Here is a 19,857-nt window from a genome sequence, read left to right as displayed (position 1 = left end):
GAGACTTACTAGAATGTTTCCATCTGTGCCTTAGATCTTGGCATCCTGTATGCATTTGATTTATCTTAAATCATACATTCTTCCGCCTCATACAGTGCAATGTGGAAAATTCAGTGAATTGACAAAGTGGGGCTTCCCGGGTTTTAAGAGGATTTTATCTGTGTGGCATTACCGTGTCCCTTTGAAACTGAGGTTGTGAAAAAATTTGTGTATGTATGGAAAAAATTGCGTCTTTCCTGCTGATTTCACCGTCCTCCGCTCCCATGTACACAAGCACATACGCACATGTGTATGTACTGTCATACTAGAACTTTGACAGAAACCCAGTAAATATGCAAATGCTTAAATCTCTAAGTCTGGAATGGCTTGACAGGACGAAGGGCTGTCAAATTGCATTGAAAAATAGCATCCCTTTACTTTGTGTCTTCAGGGGTTTTTTACATTCCCTTGAGAGAGGGGGTGTGTGTGTGTATGTGTATGCATGTGTGGTAGAGGTGACAGGGGCAGGTAAATTTTGTTTTGTTTGCTTTTTTTTTTAAACTGAAGAGCAGTTTAAAGAGCAGTAGAGGGAAGCTCACTGCAAAAACATTCAGTAAGATAATGCTTTTGTAATACAAATTATTTGAAAGCTATTTCACTTTCTGTGTTTCTGGAGTGGATAATTCTGGCCTCAATGTTACCAACTAGAAGATACTGCTGAAAATAGAATGGGTTGTTAACTATTTTGACCTTTTTCTTTCTTTTCTGGTTCCTTTCCACCTTTACTGCATGGAAAAACACCCAAAATCCAAAGGCTGATGATACCTGGTTTAGGTGCTTTAGGGATTCAGTCATACCAATCTCAGAGGACTATGGACAACTGTTGATGACTTTTACGAGGGTTTTTTTGATTAAGCGAGACAACAGGAGTTTTCCTGTTACTCCTCCTCAATTTATACACTTGAGTTTCAGAGGAGATCATTTGGTTTGGTTTTTTTTTTCTTTTATAGGGCCCCAGTATTGTTCCCACAACATCAGTTAAGGCCTCAAGTTTCCTTTTGTTTCATTCTTAGTTGGATTTCATGCTCATTTACTGTGTTAGAGCAGAAGTGATAGTGCGGAGTTGTAGATTGATCCGTAAAACTTGGTTCAGTTACAAAGAAACACATTTTAGGTATATAATAGAATAACTTTCTAGCCATTATCTGAACTGCTTTTATGTCTGAACTTTTCCAACATGAATAAGGTTTTGAATCAAAAGATATCAATGTTAGGAGCAAGCCTTTTAATTAACAATACAATTAATAAATTGCTCTTTTTCTTCTTCTAATCTTGTATTTAAATGTGTTTAAAGTGAATGGAGTTCATTCTTGTTAAAAAAAGGCAAAAAAAAAAAAAAGCTTGGAGGTATGAGGACTTCAGGTTGTGCTCTTGCTTTGCCTAGGTTTCCTGTTCTGTTGCATGACACAACTTCTGTTGTGCTGTTGATATGTAGCACTTTTCAGTAGGTCTGTTAAATTGTGCAATGCATTTTTTATATTTACAACCAAAACAATAAAGGTTATTTTTTGGAAGAAACTGGTTGTAATGCCTTTATTTTCTAACTTGATATGGGGAAATGTAAGTGGAATTGTTCCTGGACTAGGACCAGCACTTGCCATCCTTTTTGCAACTCTGAAAGGCGATAAGGGCTCATTTCCCTATTAGCAGTGCTGAAGATACACCCCTTTGGGATCTGTGTGTTTGGCTTTCCCATTGCAAGGCAAATATTCTCTGTTGATCTTTTGAAGCTTGGATTCCCTTTTAAGGAGCTTGGTGTCCCTTGAGCCCTTCTTGTCTGAAAGAATCAGCTCACTCTGAGCTTACATGGAGCTTACAAGTGATTTCTTTTTCTCATGCATTGGCCACCAGGCTGTATTTGCTCTGTGCTGGGTTGTTGCCTGTCTCACCAGGCTAAACGTTAGCCAGATTAGCAAAAATTGAAAATTACCCTCTGTAGTCAATTCTGCTCCCCTTCTCTGAAGCAGCTTAGAGACTGGAAATGAACAGGTGGGTTAAAGTATAATCTCCACAAGTCCAGGTGTCTTCAGACTGTACATGTTTCTTCACCCTAAATAACCAGTGAGCCTGCTCTTCCACGTTTTGCATAACAATTTTCCAAACGTATTGACGTTCTGATGTGTTCCTACAGTGATCAGGCCCTTATTGTTGTTAATTATATTAAGTACAACAGTGAGAGCAAGCTCTCTTGACAAAACTAAGCAGGCAAACATCTATTTATTTCTGCACCTAGTTCTAAAAGGCTGATAATTCAAAGGTAGTCCTAGTACTTCTCCAAGAAAGGTACAACTCTTAAGCCTGTAGGGGCTGCACCAATGCCTTGAGCCCTTCTGGTCTTATTTTCTTGCAGGCTTGGATTTGGGGCTCTTGGCTGACATACTGCTTGGACAGTGGACAGCACAGACCAGCACTGAGATTGTATAATGCGGTATTCCCATGGAATTGATGTCAGTGTTAGGCATTGAGCTGCTCAAGTCCATTTAAAAAATGAAACAAATAGCATTTCATCTTTGCCTTTAATGACTGATTTTTGTTTTTTCCCTGGTAGGACACTTCAGCTCTCTGTGCTTCAGTTGTCACTTCATTGCTATATTGGATTTTCTTGCCTAGTGGAAGCAGCACTGGGTGACTGAGGCTGTAGTTGAAGTGAAAGGTAATAGATGAGTGAAAAGAGGGATTTTATTTTAAAATCATTGCACAAGAGTTGATACTGGTTAATCTCATCCTTGTGATTGGTGGCTTTGACTTAATATAGCTTATGAGAACTTTTGATGAGTCAGGCCTGTGGTTCCAGGAGAAGGTATGGCATTTGTGTTTGCATTTAATTTTTTTTAATATCTCTAGCTTAATCTCACATAAAGCATTTTGGTAGAAGGCAGTGATTCTTCACTGCTATTTAAACAGTGATAAACCAACAGTTCAGCCTGACTTCACTCTTAACCAAGCATACAAATGCAAATGTTACTGCAGTGATGCTATCAAACTTCTCTGGGAGGAAGCTGTGGCTGGAGAGCACTGTTTCTTTACTACTGATTTTGTGGCGATTTCAGTGAGGCTGGTATAACTGTAGCTGATATGCCAAAGGACAGTTATTGAAATGGCTTATTTTTGTGGCTGATTCTGCTAAACCGTGAACAGTGCTAAGAAGTGGACCTACATTTCTCTATGGAAATTACACCAAACGAAATCACTGTTGTAAGGGAATTGGTACTTCAACAGGCAAACAGGTCAGAGCTCTCTATATGTAAAAGAATGGTAAGCAATGCTCACTAGTTTTTTTTTATTTTATTTTTTAACCCGTATTTACCCTTAGGAGTTCTTCTATGCCTATTCTCACCACTGAGGACTTTCTCCTCCTGAGCATCCTCATCACCAGGAGGTGGGTAGACAATGAATAGTTGGGTGTTGGGGAAGTTCCCTGTGTGCAAACACAGAATAGTCCTTGTTGTCATCCAGAGAGATGTTTAACATGTTCCTATCTCGGAACAAGGTGTGTGTATCACAAACCCCAACACCTTTCCATCACAAAATGGAAACAAACCCACAAAAACTAGACTCATCACATCCCTAAGTCCTGCTGCTGCCTGCCCTCTTGTGACCCTTCTTACAAAGCCCATCTGTGACTCCTCCATCTCAACTGTAAATTTCTCATAGGCCTTGAAAGCCAACAGGTACATTTTCAATCAGGATAAGTGGGGAACTGCTTGTCAAGAAAGCTTTGCTGGTGACCACCTCATTATCACAGCAGATATGCACCGTGTGGTGCAGGTGTATCCCCCAACTTCCAGCCCTCCAGGGCTGAGGAGGATTTATCTGAGCCCTGACCATCCTGCACCAGCCAGGAAAGCTACAGGTCTGCAGATCTGTCTGGGGCTGGCAGCCTTCTCCTCTTGGGAGTGACTTGTCTGAGCCTTTCTCTTTGTGAATGCTCGCGTCATCTTTTGAGAATCTCTGGGCTTCAGGGTGAGCTTTTGAGCACCCTGCCTCGGGCGTGAGCAGCAGAGGTCTGGAGAATCTCTTACAAAGGAAGCCATACAACCACCTCTGCATTAGAGCTAGTGTTGGTTCTCAACTCTTCTCTTTACTGTGCAGACCAAGGTCAGTCATCCAACATGTGACTCTCACCTGTTTAATATCCCTCCCTTTTCTGAAGCTGCCCCATCTTCTCAGAGAAGTGGGAAGAGCTTTTAAAGAACGCCTTTACATGTGGCTGAGGTTGAAAGGGAACCAACCATATCAGGATAGACAAAAGGACAGTACCTGAGCAGCCACACATCCATAGGCTGCCTACAGAACCTAAATAAACTCTCCAACATCAGTGGCTGTTTGCTATAGGAGCTTGCAGAAATGAGCATAATGCAGATGTCAGAAGTGCTTTAGTGATACAGGTGTGTCACTGTGCATCAGACTATCTGCAGTCACTGTTTCTGTCTTGCACTCTCATTCTGACTATTCAGTGAGGTGCTGGTCATTGCTTCCTGACCTCAGCCCTTTGAAGTTTGATGTTCTGGTATCAGCCAGCCTGCCTTGCTGCATCCCGAACGCTTGTGGCAAAGCACTACTCTCTTTCAAGCACATGTGAGGACAGCGGCTTGCCACAGCTTTGCATAAGCCTGTGTCTCCCTACTTCAAGTGTGCGTCCTGTGTGCATGAGCTCAGACTCTTGAGGGGAGCTGAGTCTGCAGGGCTGGCAGTACAATTTTGTGCCCCTGTGGGGAAGAACAATGCTCTTTTTCAGGTTCCTCTTTCCATGACATGAACTGGGACAGACCATCTGACTCACTTCAACATCTTGTTTGAACTTCTGAGGAAATCTGTTTCCTTTTCCAAGGCAAACACTTTCATTTAGCTATTTACATATTCGGAAGGTGAAAGAAAACATGTGCATGACAGAGAAAACCACAGGGAGTGGCCCTGTATAATCCTCTGGTTCAGCAAGGTTTAAGTGGTTTATGTCAACCATTGGAAATGGTGATGTCTAAGCCCTCAGATGTAAATGTCTTTCTGCTTGTAGTGGTTTGCTGACCCTACCTGATAAGGTCAGCAGATGTTGCTTCTGCCCTGGGGCTAAGCACATCCCCAGTCGGTGATCCTTTTCCATTCACTCTTCTTTCTCTATTAAAAATTAAGGATATGAGGTTGGAACTGCACCTTTTGGACCCTGGAAAAATTGGTAGAACTGGAACTAAGCAGAGTAATTTGAGAGAGTGCCCCAGCCACCAGTGTTACCCCACAGGGGTTAGCACTGAGACTTCCAGGACTGGCAGTTGACTTTATGATGCAGAAGGCAGGAGCAAATACCCACCTTTGGGCTCACCATGCTTGCCCGAAGCTCGCACAGGTCAGAGAGGTGGTTTATGAAAACATTCTTTGAATTCAGGGTGTGCCAATACGGCACTAACAAAGAGAGTTGTGCTATTTGTGTTAACATCAGAAACCACAGTAACAGTCTCAGATCTGTCCCCATCCTTCTGCCTGTCAGCACTATGTGACACCTCCATAGTGGTGTCTGAAATTGATTCCATTTGGGAGGAATTCTTCCCTGGCTCCAGCAAGGAGCTTGGTCCCCCTGCTCCTCTTGGAGAAACTAGAATATTTTCTAGGAACACCCCCCGCCCCAGCCCCAACTGGTGCTTTTTGGGGATTGGCAGTGACTCCGTTGATGTCAAGAAACCACTCTTCCTAGAGAAGTGTGGGTAGAACAGGGCCAGTTCTCCAGCAATGGGAGGAGGAAGGAGCTACAGCGGCATCGGGACTAATGGCACCATCTTGAAGAACCACCACAGCACAAGGGCGAGTTGGGCACTGATGTATTTTGCATTGAGAGCATTTGAAAGGAGGATGGAGGAGATGAACTGGTAGCAAAATCCCTTGCTCCAGCTCCTCTTGGGCTTTTCACAGAGCAGAGAAGGTGCACTGGTGCCACTGGGATGCAGGGGTTCAATCCAGCTGCAATTCCCTGGACATTCAGAGCACAAATCTGAGTACTCTTGAGCAAAGTCAACCCTGCACAGGGCTGTGTGCTGGTGTGGACCACCATCAATGAACACGGGGGATGGCAGCAGATAGAGAGGTAATCCTTTACTTGTGTTTTAAGTAGGTGTTTCAAGTAAATTTTTTTTTCTATATAGATAAATAATGTTAGTTTGTGGAACTGATTTTTTTAATAGAGAAATAATGTTTATTTTGGAACTGATTCTAATGCTTAGACTGGCTTGAGCTTTGTATGGTAATTTAGACTAAAATAATTGTGTTATTATTATTAACCTTCTCATTATTTGGGATAATCAGGACTTGATATGAAATAAAAGAAAAACAAGTATATGACAAGTCCTATTGCTCCTAGACCGTTTGAGTGTCTTTGCTCTGCTACCAGCTCCAGGAGTGGTAATTAGCTCAGCCACATTTTGGTGTGGTGGTTGTGTCTGAGCTAATCCAGCATGTTTCCAGCAAAGCTGGTGCTGGCCATGAACCATGAAAACCTGTAAATCTAAACCAGACTCTGGAGCTATGTTGAAGAAGCCGCAATAATTCAGCCTTCAGAAGTGGGGGCTGATTAGAAAGCAATTTACCTACTGGTGGATCCAAACGAGAAAACAGTTAGGAACTTAAGAAACAAAACTGCTTTGTGTCTATGAATAAAAATGGATGGGAAAGGAGGATATGTGCTGTTTCTAGTACTTTTAACATAAGGACCAGAAACAACTAGTTCAATTTGCTTTTTAATAAAACACTAGGTTTTCAGTGCAAAAAATATTGTAAAAAAAGGATTACACAGTTAAAAGAGAATCCAGCAATATTAGTTTTCTTTAATCTCATTTTAATTAAATTCCAGGTTCTATCCAAATATAATGACAGAAAATGAGTAAAACCATTCACCTACTAAGTAGCAAATAAATCATTCATCCCTTTCAGTATTAAAATATAAACGTTAAAAATCTGAATAAATATATATAAACTATATAATTGCTTAAATAAATTTATAAAAATAGATGTATTATATAAATTAATAAATACAATTCACTAGCAGAGAGAGGTACAAAATCAGTCTACTGACAATCAACTTTTCTTTTGAAAAATAATTGCAAGGTAAAAATATAAATAACATTAAAATTACTGAAATTATGCTTTCCTGTTTGCTTATTTATGTCATGATTGGTTAATTAAAACACCCTGACTTACATTACTCCATCCTTTTTATATGCTGTTGCAAATAAAACAGTATAAATAATTTTATAATAAATACAATCAATAACTTAAGACATTCACCCTTTAAATATTAAATTAAACTAGATCATATAGTTATAATATGTAGAATAGCAAGTACATTATCAATGTTGTTCCTGGCATCAAACCGATCACATAACTACTGATAGGTCACATTTAGCCGAGTCTAGTATCTTAAAGTTATTTTTTCATCCTGATGTATTACATTTCTGCTGAGGAGTACATTTTTGTTGTATTTCGCATAAGTTGTTCGTATCTCTGTAAAACCCACCAGATGTATGTCTTCTTCTCTGCCATTTTCATCCTCTGGACCTGGCTACGATCCATCTGCAGAAGGTCTTCATTCTTGCAGTTGTAATGCCCGGCTCGTTCACTCAGTGTCGCATTTAGCTGATTGATATTTGCATCGACAAACTGAGTTAAAAACTCACCACAGATTAATTCCATCTCGCTTCTCAGGTTTTGCAAAATGTTGTAAAAAATGTGGAAAAAGCAGCAGTCTGCGTCAAAAGCTGGGCATTCGGGTATTTTCTTCACCATGTCTTTGGCCTGGGAGTCAGCAGTTAGCCAGCTGTCAGTTTTGGACGTTAGAGAGCTACACGCATTCTGCAGGGGAGGAAGAGGAGAGAGAAATTATCAATCTTTTTCGTTTACATCTTTCCTAGTAGTTGCTTCACGTTTGAATGTCTAGGCGCATACACACCTATCTTTCAGTTTGTGTGTGCTTGGGGTTTTTTTTTTTATTGTTCAACAGCTGTATTAACACCTATGTTCCTTTTATCAAATAGGTATTGCACACTATCTGTGGCTGTGATTGTGCAGTGCTTTCTATCTTAATACCCTGCTTGCTTTTTTTTCAGCTTTTTAAAGTCTTTTCTTTTTTATCTTTGCCATATGGGCAAAATTTACTCATGCAAGAGATTTACTTTGGCCTGAGCATATTTTCATCTGTTTCAGCAGAGATGGTTTGATTTCAAGGGAACACGTTCCCCAGAATCAAAATTTGTCTGAAACAGACACTTGGGTTCAGTGCACATTTTACCATCTCCAAGGAAAGGATGGGTGAGCAGGATTTTTGGCAGAAGTGCTCCTGACTGCTCTAGTACTAGGATCAGACTGAAAAGCAAGGCGATTCTATCCATGTTACCAGTGATGTGACTAGTTTCCTCCAAAAACATGCCTGTTTCAAGCCCAACGTGACTCGGGAGACTGAGAAGGAGCAGTGCATTTAGTCTGGAAGACCAGAGCTAGCAGTTAGCTGAGGCAAAGTTGCCCAAGCTTTCCCCAGCTGTCCTAGACATTGCTCCAAGTCTGCCCTACAGTAATGCAAGGTAAATGCTTTCCTTCTTGTATGGAATACAGAGAAGAGACTGTTCCTAACCCAAATATTTCTTTTCTGATAGTCTTTTTAGTGTTTTATAATAATTTGAGAGATTTCTCCACAGACATAGACACAACAAATGCAAGATAGTACACTTACGTAGTTTTTAAACAAGGTAGTCACTTGCTTTTCTATCACTGATGCTAAGGGCTTTATTCTGGTAGTAAAATGCTTCTGTCTCTGTCCTGTAGTAGATTTGCTTTCTTCTGAGGTGGCTGTTGGTGCCAAGGAGGCCAAAGGAACCAGTGAACAGAAGAGGAAGATTGCAAACCTGTTGATCTCTGATTTCAAATGAAGAGGGGAAAGAAAAAAAAATACAATGATCAGTCTCAAGCCTCTACATCATTTTTGCAAAACTTTCTGATATTGTGCAGCATGCTAAATTTCTGAGGCATATAGACATTAAGTGGCTGAGCTAGCAATGAACATCAACCGATGCAACCTTACAATGCATAGCAACATTAAGTCAGACCCACCTGCTTGGCGTTTCATGGCAGGTACGGAGAGCCGTTGACTTGGCTGAAAGCTAGCTGAACGTTGGTGTTCAAGCTGCTTGTTGTCTGGAGTGCTGTAGATGTGGACAGCCAAGCTGCATTTAAGTACTGTGGAGTTTTGCGTCAGTGGCTCCTCCATGGGTTTTTTTTTTTTTTGTGGGTGCTAGTTTGGGGTTTTTTCTTTTTTGAAAGATTACATCAAAAGTTAGTTCAAATGCGTCTTCACTGATTATGATCTAGATGCAGTTTCAGACTGACACAGATGGTGTCCTGTATCATCTGTTTGACTAGGAGCTCAGGACACTTGGCTTAGCCATCCCATCTAAATCCTTGGGCTCTCTAAAATGTAGGATCTAGAACATAAAACTCTGTTGTTGTTTTTTTTAAAAAAACATGGTTGGAACACGCAAGCACATTATTGGTACCCAAAGCCAGCAACCTTCTCCTGCAGACTCAATGTAAGAGTGGGCTAATGCAGGGAGTGAAAAAGCCATGAGGGGCTCGTGTGCAAGGCAGGCCAGGCCTCCAGGTCAACATATAAATCCTTTTGCTGGATGTCTGTAAGACCTTGTCCCCGAGGTGTGACCCTCTCGCATAACCCAGCAGAGGATGTCCAGGATCCCACCTCCCCATCTCTGTCACCCGTCTCTCTAACTTCCCTGAGGCTATTTTCTGTTTCCAGTAACTAAATGCAGGAAATTCCCATACACACAAAACCAGAGAAAAATTGTTCCTAGGATTTACAAGTATGAGGCTGTGATCAGAAGAGGACCTGCAGAACAACTGATAGGTTAGGACAGAAAGGAGGGCAGAGAAAACCTCTATGAACATACTTTTGTGAAAATGCCAAGTGACACATACACACTTGTACTTCCCACCTCTGTGATAAAAGATACACCTGAAAGGTAGTCATAGATTCAAAGATGAATGTGTGTCAAGTCACCAGAAAACTTTTAGGGAACAACATCTTGGTGTCAAAATAATCAGTTCTGTTTTCTATGTGAAATAATCTGACTCTGAAAATAAAAAGCTTGGTGTGCACGTGAGCTCCTCTGGAGTGCCTGGGACTGGTACAAGGACTGTTCTCTTGGCTGAACTGATTCCCAAGGCTTGAAATGGGAACGGATGCTTCCCTTGTACCATGTTGCACTGGGGTCCCACCAGCCTGTAACTTCAGGCCTCAATTGTTTACCTGAAGCCGCAATAATGGAGATTCACAAACCGAATGTAGTTCTGCCACTGTGCTGCAAGGGACCTCTGGACAGCCAAGCAGAGGGATGCAGCCATCCCACAGGGGTGCATTTCTTCTTGCACAACCCATGTTCCCAGGTGCTAAATAATGCAGAGAAAGAGAATGAGTTATCATGGCCTATGGTATGAGGCAGCAGACAGTACAGCAGAGTGCTGGAAGAGAACCAGAAAAGGACAGTTCCGGCAGACACTTTTTTTAATTTGAGGGTTTTATTATTATTTGGGGTTAAAACGGAGAGGGAGAGAGAGGTTTCTTTGTGCAGGGTGGCCTTTAGGAACATCCCTACAAAGACAATGATGGATACAGATGGCTCCTTTCAGGTAGAAGGGTGATCTTGGCAGGTTGCTTGTTTGCAAGCACCAAAAAAGCAGAGAGATTCAGCTGGTTAGTGCCCCACAGTGCATTGCAAGATGTGTGGAAGGTACGTGAGCTTGCACATACAAGAGACCATTAGGCACCGGGCACTGCCAGTCCCCTTCCAGCTGCCCCAGATGGGTACAGCCAGGGAGGACAGACAAGGAATTGCAGCCAGTCTTCCTCCTAGAGCAGGTAACATTGATTTGTGCAGCGTTGATGGCAGTGGGGCCCAACTATTTGTAACAGTGATAGAAATAAGAGAAGCAGCATTCTTACAGCTTGGCTTTTCCACGAAACACGATTCAACCACCGGTAACACTCTTTCAAAGATTTTTAGAAGATTTGACTTAATTTTCTACTGAGCTGAGGATAGCAGCTTGCCTGGTTATTCCACTCCACGGCATGCCACTATCTCTTGGCGTGTGTATGCTCTGCATATCCTTTCCTATCTGTACGCAGCTGTGATAAGCTGCTGAGCCGATAGGGTAGCAGATAAGCATCTGTCCTGTAAAACCCAACCCGAGTGGAAGTTCAGCTTTCCACCATGTAACCACCAGATGCTGCAGAGCATCTGCAATTCATCTGGTGAAATTTTGCTGACACAGGCTGCTCTGTAGTCTCCCTAAAATGGAATTTATAGCCATTGCCTCAATACCTATCGCTGGAAAAAGCAAATAAACCTCAGAGCGTGGAGACCTGAATCTGACCTAAGATAGATGGCTTTTGTGCCTCAGGCTCATCTACTTTTTCCAAGTATAAAAGCCGTTATTTTTAGCTGTGAACTATGTTTTCCGATGGCCTCGCGCTGCTATGGCTGTGGCGGCGGTGCCCTCCACGCCAGTGAACAGCACTTTTACAGCTAACTGAGAACCTGACTGCTTCCTCCCTGAAACCTGAGTGACACTCAGGATGTAGATAAGTGAAATGGCAAATGCCATGCCACAGACCCTTGTCCAGGGGACAGTCCTGATGCTGCACCCTGCAAATGCTGTATGAGGCCACCCACTCTTTCCCTGGTGGGGAGCAGCCCCCAGAACCCAGGGGGAGATCCAGAAAACCAGGGATTTATTCCCAGCCTAGGGAGCTCGGTGCCATCCTAGGCTCAGTCCGTGGCCCCGCTTGCAGAGCTTGGTCCCCGGTCCCCAGAGTGTATGTGTCCCCGCCATCTCCTAGCGACAGGGACGCACGCTGCCAAGCCAGGGAATTCTGTGCCAGGCTGGGGCTGAATGGCAACACCCGGCTGCTGCAGTGTTACAGCTGCTTTTTGGGAGCACCTGCGGCACCTGGGTCTGCAGGACTTCCCCTGCGGCATTGGCAGCTGGGTAGGGGACCAGGGGGGCACAGCCATGGGACATGGCAGGGGGTCTGCGGTCTGCAGGGTTCTTACTGCTTCTCTCCTCTCCCTCTCTGCAGAACAAGTCCCGCTTCAATGCATGCACGAACCCCTGTGGAGGCCGGCTGGGGCTGGGGACAGACCCAGCCAGGCAGGAGGAGGCCATGCCAGTGGGTGAGGAGAGCCCCAATGCGCTGATGGAGCTGCTGAGCGACCGGCACAGCCCCTGGGCCTTGCTGCCAGACTGCAGCCCCCAGGACCAGCACCTGCGGGAAATGGCTGTGCTGGCACCCGAGCTCGTTCATGGCTCCAACATCTTCCAGGTCCTCAGGTCCCTGCGGATCGTTGGCAAGGGAGTAAGTGCAGCTGCTGGTACCTGTAAAGCTACCCATCTCCAGTCCAGGAAACCATGTCTTCCTGTTGGGAGGGAAAACATCCTGGGAAAAGGACACCTTTCCTGTCCCAGCATCTTCCCAGATGCCACTGTTGCAGCTGGGGTAGACCTACTGGTCCCCCCACCCAGTGTGGTGCACTGATCTGTGTTACACGTATGTCATGTGGATCAACACTACATGTCCATGTCACCTGGGCCATGAGGTGGCTCAGGGACACATTGGCCAAACCCAACTCTCTGCAGGTGGAGGAGGTTGACGAGGGTCTGTTGCAGTTACAGCAGCTGGAGGAGCTCATCCTCAGTACCAACCAGATCAGTAGGATAACCTCGGCCAACCTGCCCCGGACACTGAAGGTGAGTGAGTGATGATGCCTTGCAGCAGGATGGGGAAGGAGGTCCTGTCTGGGAACGCAATGCAAGCTGAACAGCTTGAGGGAGTGCCAGGAACAGCTCATCGCAAAGGGTGTTTTTTGTTCCCTCTGTCCTGGGCAGGTCCTGGAGCTTTGTTGCAATGTTGTGGCTGATCTGCAGGACCTGTGCGCTCGGCCTCCGCCGGAGCTCCAGCACTTGGGGCTTGGATACAACAGGCTGTGCGGCCCTTCGGAGGACAAGTACCTCACTGCGGCCTTCTGGTAATACCACAGGCTGAACATGGGCTCCTGAAAGGGAGGTGGGCGGCTGTGAACAGATGACATCAAGCCATCAAAGTGGCCCCTGTTAGGAAATTACAGCCCTTCAGCAGGGTTGTTTCTTTGCTTTGTGTCCCCTGTCTGTGCAGAGCAGTCTGTCTCTGTTTGCTGTCTTCTGTCTCATGCTCAGAGGTTGTCTTGGTCCATGGCCAAGGTGTGGAATGGGGAGATCACCTGGGGAACTGCCTTGACACCCTGCTCACCACAGTTGCCCTGTCCCTGGGCAGCTTCCTTTTTCCATGCCCTTCCCAAAGCCCCTGCTGGGAGTCTGCCCTGGGAAGGATCTAAAGCTTAGGCTGCATCACCGAATGATGCAGTCGGGTGGCTAATGGATGCTAAAGAAACATGATTTTGGGTTGTGGGGCAGGCTGCAATGGACCATATGGCTCAGGAATTGGCCTCTTGAGGTTGTACCATTGGATTCCCCAGTTTGACCCAGTTTGTGCTGGGGAAACACAATTGTTATTTCTTTTTTTGACCCAGGGTAGTAGCTCTCTATCCTCAGATAGGTGCTGTTTGCCTAACCTTCTTCTCTGGATTCTCTTCTTAGGCCAAATCTTGTCTCCCTTGACCTGAGCTTTAACAACTTCACAGATCTGCTGGGGCTGGTCTCCCAGCTGTCCAGTCTGCAGAAGCTCCGCATCCTGCTGCTCCAAGGGAATCCGCTGGCTCTCATTCCCACTTACAGAGGCTTCCTTGTGGACAGCCTGCCCAGGCTTTCTATCCTCGACGACATCCACATAGGGCCTGAGGAGAGGCACCAGTTCCAGGGTTTGGCGAGACAGCCAGGTGAGCCTTCGCCTTTGAACCTGTCCGTGCTGACCCCATGAGTCAGAAGGTGGTTTCATCATGGTTGAGCTAGGAGTCCTCAGGGCAAACTCTGGATGCAGTATTGACTTCCTTCTTGCTTCTCCTCAAATGGAGATCTTTCTCGGTGCCTTTTTACCCCATTAGTACAAGTGGGGAGACAGGCAGAGGACCCTGTAGCAGTGTAATTACAATTGAGGTGGGTTTAGCCTTAGTCAGGTCCAAAGATTGCAAGAAAAACCTAGTCCTAGCACTGTCTCAGTGTCATGGCCTGCCCCCATCTTCGCTTCCTAGACACCGTCTGGTTTCAGACTATGCGTTTCCCTCTTGAGCTGCTGAAAGAGGAACATGTCCACAAGGAAGATGCTCACATGGGTGCTGCACTGTCTGCACGAAGCAGTGCCGCCCCTGCAGCGTGGCACATCCCCGACTGGGACAAGAGCAGAGGGCTGGGGACACCCGGGGATGAGAAGCCCCTCTTGATGGCCCCTGCTCAATGAGTTTATGCGCTGGACATGCTCTTTGGAGTCTAAAATGTTAACCAGGGAGGCAAAGCAACCAAGCCAGGAGATGTTTGCATGGCTTTGGACTGACCCCATGTGGCAGTGGCTTGTCACAGCGTTAGCGCAGGGCAGCGTGGAGGGATGCCAGGTGGTGGGACACGGCGTCCTGGAGGCTTCTGCTTGCTCTGTGCCTTCCTCACTCTGGAAGGAGCGTGCTGCAGCTTCATAGCAAGATTGTCTTCCTTTTAGAGCTGATCAGAAGCGAAGCACAAGTGGTTGTGAGCATTGGGGAAATCAAGGGAGTCCCTGATCCCAGCACTCAGCAGCAGCTGGAGGTTGGCTCTGAGGCTCCAGTGATCACCTACAGCTACTGCGTGACGTACAAGTTTGTGGAGGGAGAAGAGATCGAGGATGGTAGCAGCACTGAGGTTTGTGCTTAACTGAGATCTTGAAAGCAACAGGCAGTGTCAGGCCACAGCAAGGGGGACTTCACCTCCAGGCTGCGAAGCAAGACCATTTGTAATGGACCTGGCGTGGGCAGCAGCAGCACTGGGGACAGAACTCACATGTGGCCACATCTGGCAGGACAAGTCCCTGCTGCCCACATTCCCTGTCCCTCTCGGGGAGCCCAGTGCTGCTCTGCACGTAGGAGTGCGTTCACACATCCCCTCCCACTGGCTGCAGCAGACCCCTTCCCTGGCGGTGGTGCCCCTTCTTCCCATGATAAGGGTGGGCTGGGGAATGGGATTCTGGAGGCAGCTCTGCCCCTTGGTCCTGATACAAACACAACCAGACATGCCTTGCCAAGAGATCCCTCTCTGTTCCAGGTAACAAAAATCCATCAGCGTCCCGAAGTGGCCACCTTGGATGTGGACAGCTCTGCTCAAGACACGAGGGAAACAAAGGGTCAGCAGGAGCCTGCAGCCATGGAGGAGCCCAAGGACCACTCTGGTAATGAGGAGTTATAAATCCCCTGCCTCACGGCTCAGGGCAGGCTTATGGCTCTTCCTGGCATGCAGTAGCATCAGGACATCCCTCGCAGGGTCGGCTGCAGCTGGGCTGTTGCTGAGACTAATGGATAATGAATTGGCACTGCTCATGTCCTGGGGGGTCCTTCCTGTCCTTGGGAAGGAGAGGTCTCTCCTCAGAGCTTTTTTGTGTCCCTGCACAGTAAAGGTGTTTGTCACCCCTGGAAAGCCCTGGGCAGACACCATCGACTGCAGCTACAGGAAGGAGCACACTGCCAAGGACTTAGTGGGCCTGAAGTCCTACCTGGCATGTGGAACGATTGTCTCAGTCATGGAGGAGAAGGTGAGTGTGTGGCAGAGCTGGATGAAAGGGGAAAGAGCTGTTGGGAGGCCCTGCAGCAGCAGTGTTCCCGCTGGGAGGCAGCCTGGGACGCCAGTGATCCCGGACCAGGGTCCTTGGGCATCCCAGCCGCTGCAGCACCAGCTCCTCTCCCCGGGCAGGTGCTCTCATGGCCTGTTGACACTGATCCAGAAGAAAATACAGTCATGAAGGGGAAGGCAAGACAGGGTCTGGAAAAGGACGGTGCCAAGGTAGGATGCTGGGAGAGAATGATGTCCAAACACCTAGCTGCAAAAAAAATAATGGGAGAATGAGGGCCTTTCTCCTGGGCCAGTTTGGTGTGTCAGAGGATCTCCCCTCCATGCCAGACCTCTTGCCAAAGTCCCCCCTTGCTATAGGAGGAAGGCAGCAGTGGTTTTACACACATCTCAGTCTGGATGCAGTGGTGGGCAAGGGGCTGGGTCGGGGTTGCTTGCTGTCTGATAAAGGGACCCCAGCCCTCTGCTGAGGCTTGCCCCCATGCTGGTGCCCTGCAGGTTCCTGTGCCCAGGGACAAGCAGAAAAAGAAGGAGAAGCCATGTGAACTCCGCAGCAACCCTCCCATTCGGAGGACCCTGGGCACCCAGAGGGTGACCCTGGAGACATTGCTGGCCACCGAGGACCTGGTGGCAACTGTGTGTGACTTTGGGATCCTGATCACTGAGCAGCCGCTGCAGCCACCAAGTCTGGAGGAGAAGGTAACAAGCATGTCCCAGGGCAGGGTGGTGAGGCAGGGCTGCCAGGGACGGGCAGCGCTGCAGGCTGAGGTTCAACGTGTCCTGCCCTGCAGCTGGCCCAGGCATCCATCCTGTCCATCCCTCAGTTCTCCTCTCCATAAAATGGGGCTGAAATAATCCTGTCTACGCACCATCCATCACTGCTGGTATTGTTATTTAATGTTGATATTAGCGATGAGTACTGCTACTTTTTATAGGCCAAGATTAAGAAAATAGATGAGTTTATTTTTCCATCTGAGACTGTGAAAAGCAACCACTCGTGCTTCCTCTGATGCTCTCTCCCCCTTGGCATGGCAACATGCACCAGCTGTACCGACACTTTCTATTTCCTGGATTCTCTTCTCTGAGCAGCCCTGTCACTGTGCTCCTGCTTGCCCTCACCCTTTTCCTTTGCCCTTTAAATCCTGGTGACAGAACCCAGATGGTGATGGCTGTCACAGGACTGAATCCGGGCAGTGAATTAAAATGGTCTAACTACGGAAACATCTCTCTCCACAGGAGAGGAAAAAAGGCAAAGGCAAGAGCAAAAAACCAAAAGCAGAGAGTCAGTCCAGCTGGAAAACCACAGCATCTACCAAAGGTGACAGAGACTAGAGCTGGCTGGGCAGAGGGTGGTGTGTGCAAGAGCAAACAGCAGCGGTGCCCGGCCCGAAGGCAGCCACAGGTCCCTGTCACGCTGCCCGCTCTGCTGAGCAGGGCGCTTACTCATATCCTGAGCTTCGGGCTGTGAATACATCCCATTGACTGCAGGGGCTGTAAGGTTAGACACATGCCCGGACACCTTGTTGAATTGGTGTCTGAACAAGCACCAAGGGTGGGCTGCCGGCTGTCCTGGGAGTGACACACACCTACCAGCTCTGCATGCCAGGGGAGAACGGCAAAGCAGATTTTTGGGTGAAAGACGTGCTGCCCACTGTGTTGGCTGCCAAATGTGGCCGGTGGTGTAGGCTGGCACAGACAACTGGGAGGAGTGCTGTCTGGGATGCATAATAAGGTCCTTATCCATTTCCAACTCACATCTCAAAGCACTTTGCAGAGGGGATTATTGTTCTTTCTGTTTTAGAGATGAGATGCACAGAGAGCGCCAGGTGCCCCAGCCAGCTCATGGTGGGGCTGGGAACAGACCTGGGCCTGCTGTCACTCATGAAGGGACCACTCTGGCCCCTGACGGGTGTCCCCTGCCTCCCCAGTGCAGAGGTCACAGTCTGCTCAGCCAGCAGCATTGCTTAATCCACCGGAGAAAAACCTCACCCTGCCTCTTGCAGGTTATTTTTCCAGCAATCTTGTTTTGACTGCAAAAATAGCAGTGCCAGCACATCGGAGGGATAATGCAAGAGCAGGAGGAAGGTGGGGGTGGGGGGGAAGGGGTGGCAGGGCGATGCTGAAAAGCTGCTCGTGCGTTGAGGAGAGCATGGAGTGGGCCAGGCCTCCCCAGCACCACTCAGAGCTACCAAAGGAGCCTCATGTCCCCGCTCTGCCATCAGGTTTAGTCGCTAATTTAAGAGAGCAATTAACCCCCTTCCCCAAGAGCTCTGGGATGCTTTTCAGTACCCTGCCACCCACGGTGAGGTCCCCATCTTTGGAGAGGATCTCAGAGCCCTGCAGTCCTAGGCTGTTTCTGCGCTTGAGGAAGCCTGATGGCCTTCCCAGCTACCTAAAAAGAAGAAAAAACTCCTTGAATTTTTGTTCCCCATAAGAAGATGTGCATTTGCAATGTAAGCTCAGACTGTTGCTGAAGCAGGGACCTGCTGTCAAACAACTTAAGTTTAGCAGTGGTGTTTTTTACTTCCTTTCCACCCCAGGGCCCGTGGTCAGTGTGCATGTAGGAGGTCTTCCCTTCAGCTTGAGCAAGAATGAACCCTTTCTTGCAGGGGGTTCTGTGGCTGGAGATCGTTTTGCATGCACAGAAAGCCGCTGCTGATGCAGGAAACCCAGGGCGATTAGAGACTCGTGCTTAATTTGGTATCCCCTTATGCCTGTGGATGTGGAGGCAGGCCGGCTGCACAGCAAGGCCACTGAGTGCATATTTCAAAAAGATGGTGTCTAAAAATCAGCTGCCCCCACAGCTGGCTACACCCAGTGCCAGCAGTGTCCCATGGCCATGCACTCCACTGTGACTCATGACTCACAATTACACCCCGATTGCGGCTGGGGTGGCAGGTGGGCTGCTCAAGCGCCGCTGCACGCAGTGTCTGCAAGCCCTGGCTGCTCCATGAGTCACCAGATTGCACCGTTTGGCACTTGCTCATCACCTGGGTACCACGTACCACCTTGGAGCTGCGGCAGTGGCCATGCTCTGAGGCATGGAGGCCGGCTCCCAGCCCTCACTCTGCTGCAGCCGTGCATCCAGTGAGGCTGTGCAGGGACTGGCACTCTCACAGCCGGGAGCTGAGGCTGATTTGCATCCCTCCGTCGGCAAATGCACACAAATAATAAGTCCTCTCAGAGGAATTGGGATCCCTTCCAGATGGCTCAAAGAGGAAAGGCAGCAAGCTTTGTCTCGAGCAAACAATTTGCCCAGCCATTGAAGGATGTCTTCGGAAGTAGTCTCACGTAGGTCCCATTTTGCCCCACACTTGATTTTCCAGGATCCTTGAAATTATTTATTTCTGCATCCTTCTTTTTTCCTAGGAGTTAGAGAGGAGTTTAACAACAAAAAGCAAAGTTCCATCCAGGTAGATTGCCTGCTTAAAGATGGGGTTTTGGGCTTCTTACCTGAATTCATATTAAAATAGATTTTTCTCTCAAGGCCCAGGAAGTCAGTGCTAACACAGTGGGCATTCCCCCCCTGCACACGGCTGTTTTAGGGTGATTTACTCTGTCAAGACAGTGACAGATTTACTTCTTTCCACAGGAAAAAGAAAAAACAAGGACTCTGCTGAACTGGAGGAGGGTCAAGGTCTCCAGCTGGTGCCCCTGACGGTTCAATTCCAGATGCAGCTGGTTCGGTGGCCCTCAGCAGCCGGTACCCAGAGCCAGGAGAGCATGGCCGTGGCAGTGGGGAAGGCTCAGTAATGTGTGCCTAGCAAAAGAGTGAGTGGCAAATAAAACCCACGGGGATGCCGCGTGGATCCTGGTTTAGCTGACTCGCCAGAGCTGGGAGATGCCAAGGGGCTGTCGTGGTTGTCTGGGGCTGCTGCTGAGCTTCTGCAGCACACAGGGGCTGGGGGGGGGTGTGCGGGGTGGGCTGCGCAATGTGCAGGGCTGCAGTGCCCGGTGCCGGTGTGCAGCGCCTGGCACACGCTGCCCCGGGTGCGCAGTGCCCGGTGCAAGCCCCCCCCGGCCCCGACCGGCGGG

The 19,857-nt window shown here is 47.5% G+C and overlaps 1 protein-coding gene across 1 annotated transcript; it reads left to right on the top strand.

Moving 5' to 3' along the window:
• The first annotated feature begins 11,976 nt into the window (after positions 1-11,976).
• LRRC43 (leucine rich repeat containing 43) lies at positions 11,977-19,610 on the top strand. Its single transcript, XM_010582276.1, has 12 exons — positions 11,977-12,072; positions 12,164-12,439; positions 12,721-12,831; positions 12,970-13,109; positions 13,717-13,955; positions 14,726-14,904; positions 15,304-15,427; positions 15,648-15,787; positions 15,946-16,035; positions 16,321-16,521; positions 17,059-17,140; positions 19,415-19,610. The coding sequence occupies exons 1-12, from the start codon at positions 11,977-11,979 to the stop codon at positions 19,573-19,575; spliced, it is 1,839 nt and encodes a 612-aa protein (XP_010580578.1). The 3' UTR covers positions 19,576-19,610.
• The last annotated feature ends 247 nt before the right edge of the window (positions 19,611-19,857 follow it).

This window comes from Haliaeetus leucocephalus, unplaced genomic scaffold, assembly GCF_000737465.1.
Source record: "Haliaeetus leucocephalus isolate CR32 unplaced genomic scaffold, Haliaeetus_leucocephalus-4.0 Scaffold840, whole genome shotgun sequence".
Taxonomy (NCBI): domain Eukaryota; kingdom Metazoa; phylum Chordata; class Aves; order Accipitriformes; family Accipitridae; genus Haliaeetus; species Haliaeetus leucocephalus.
Note: the sequence above shows the minus strand (reverse complement) of the source record. Positions and strands in the feature narration are given on the sequence as shown.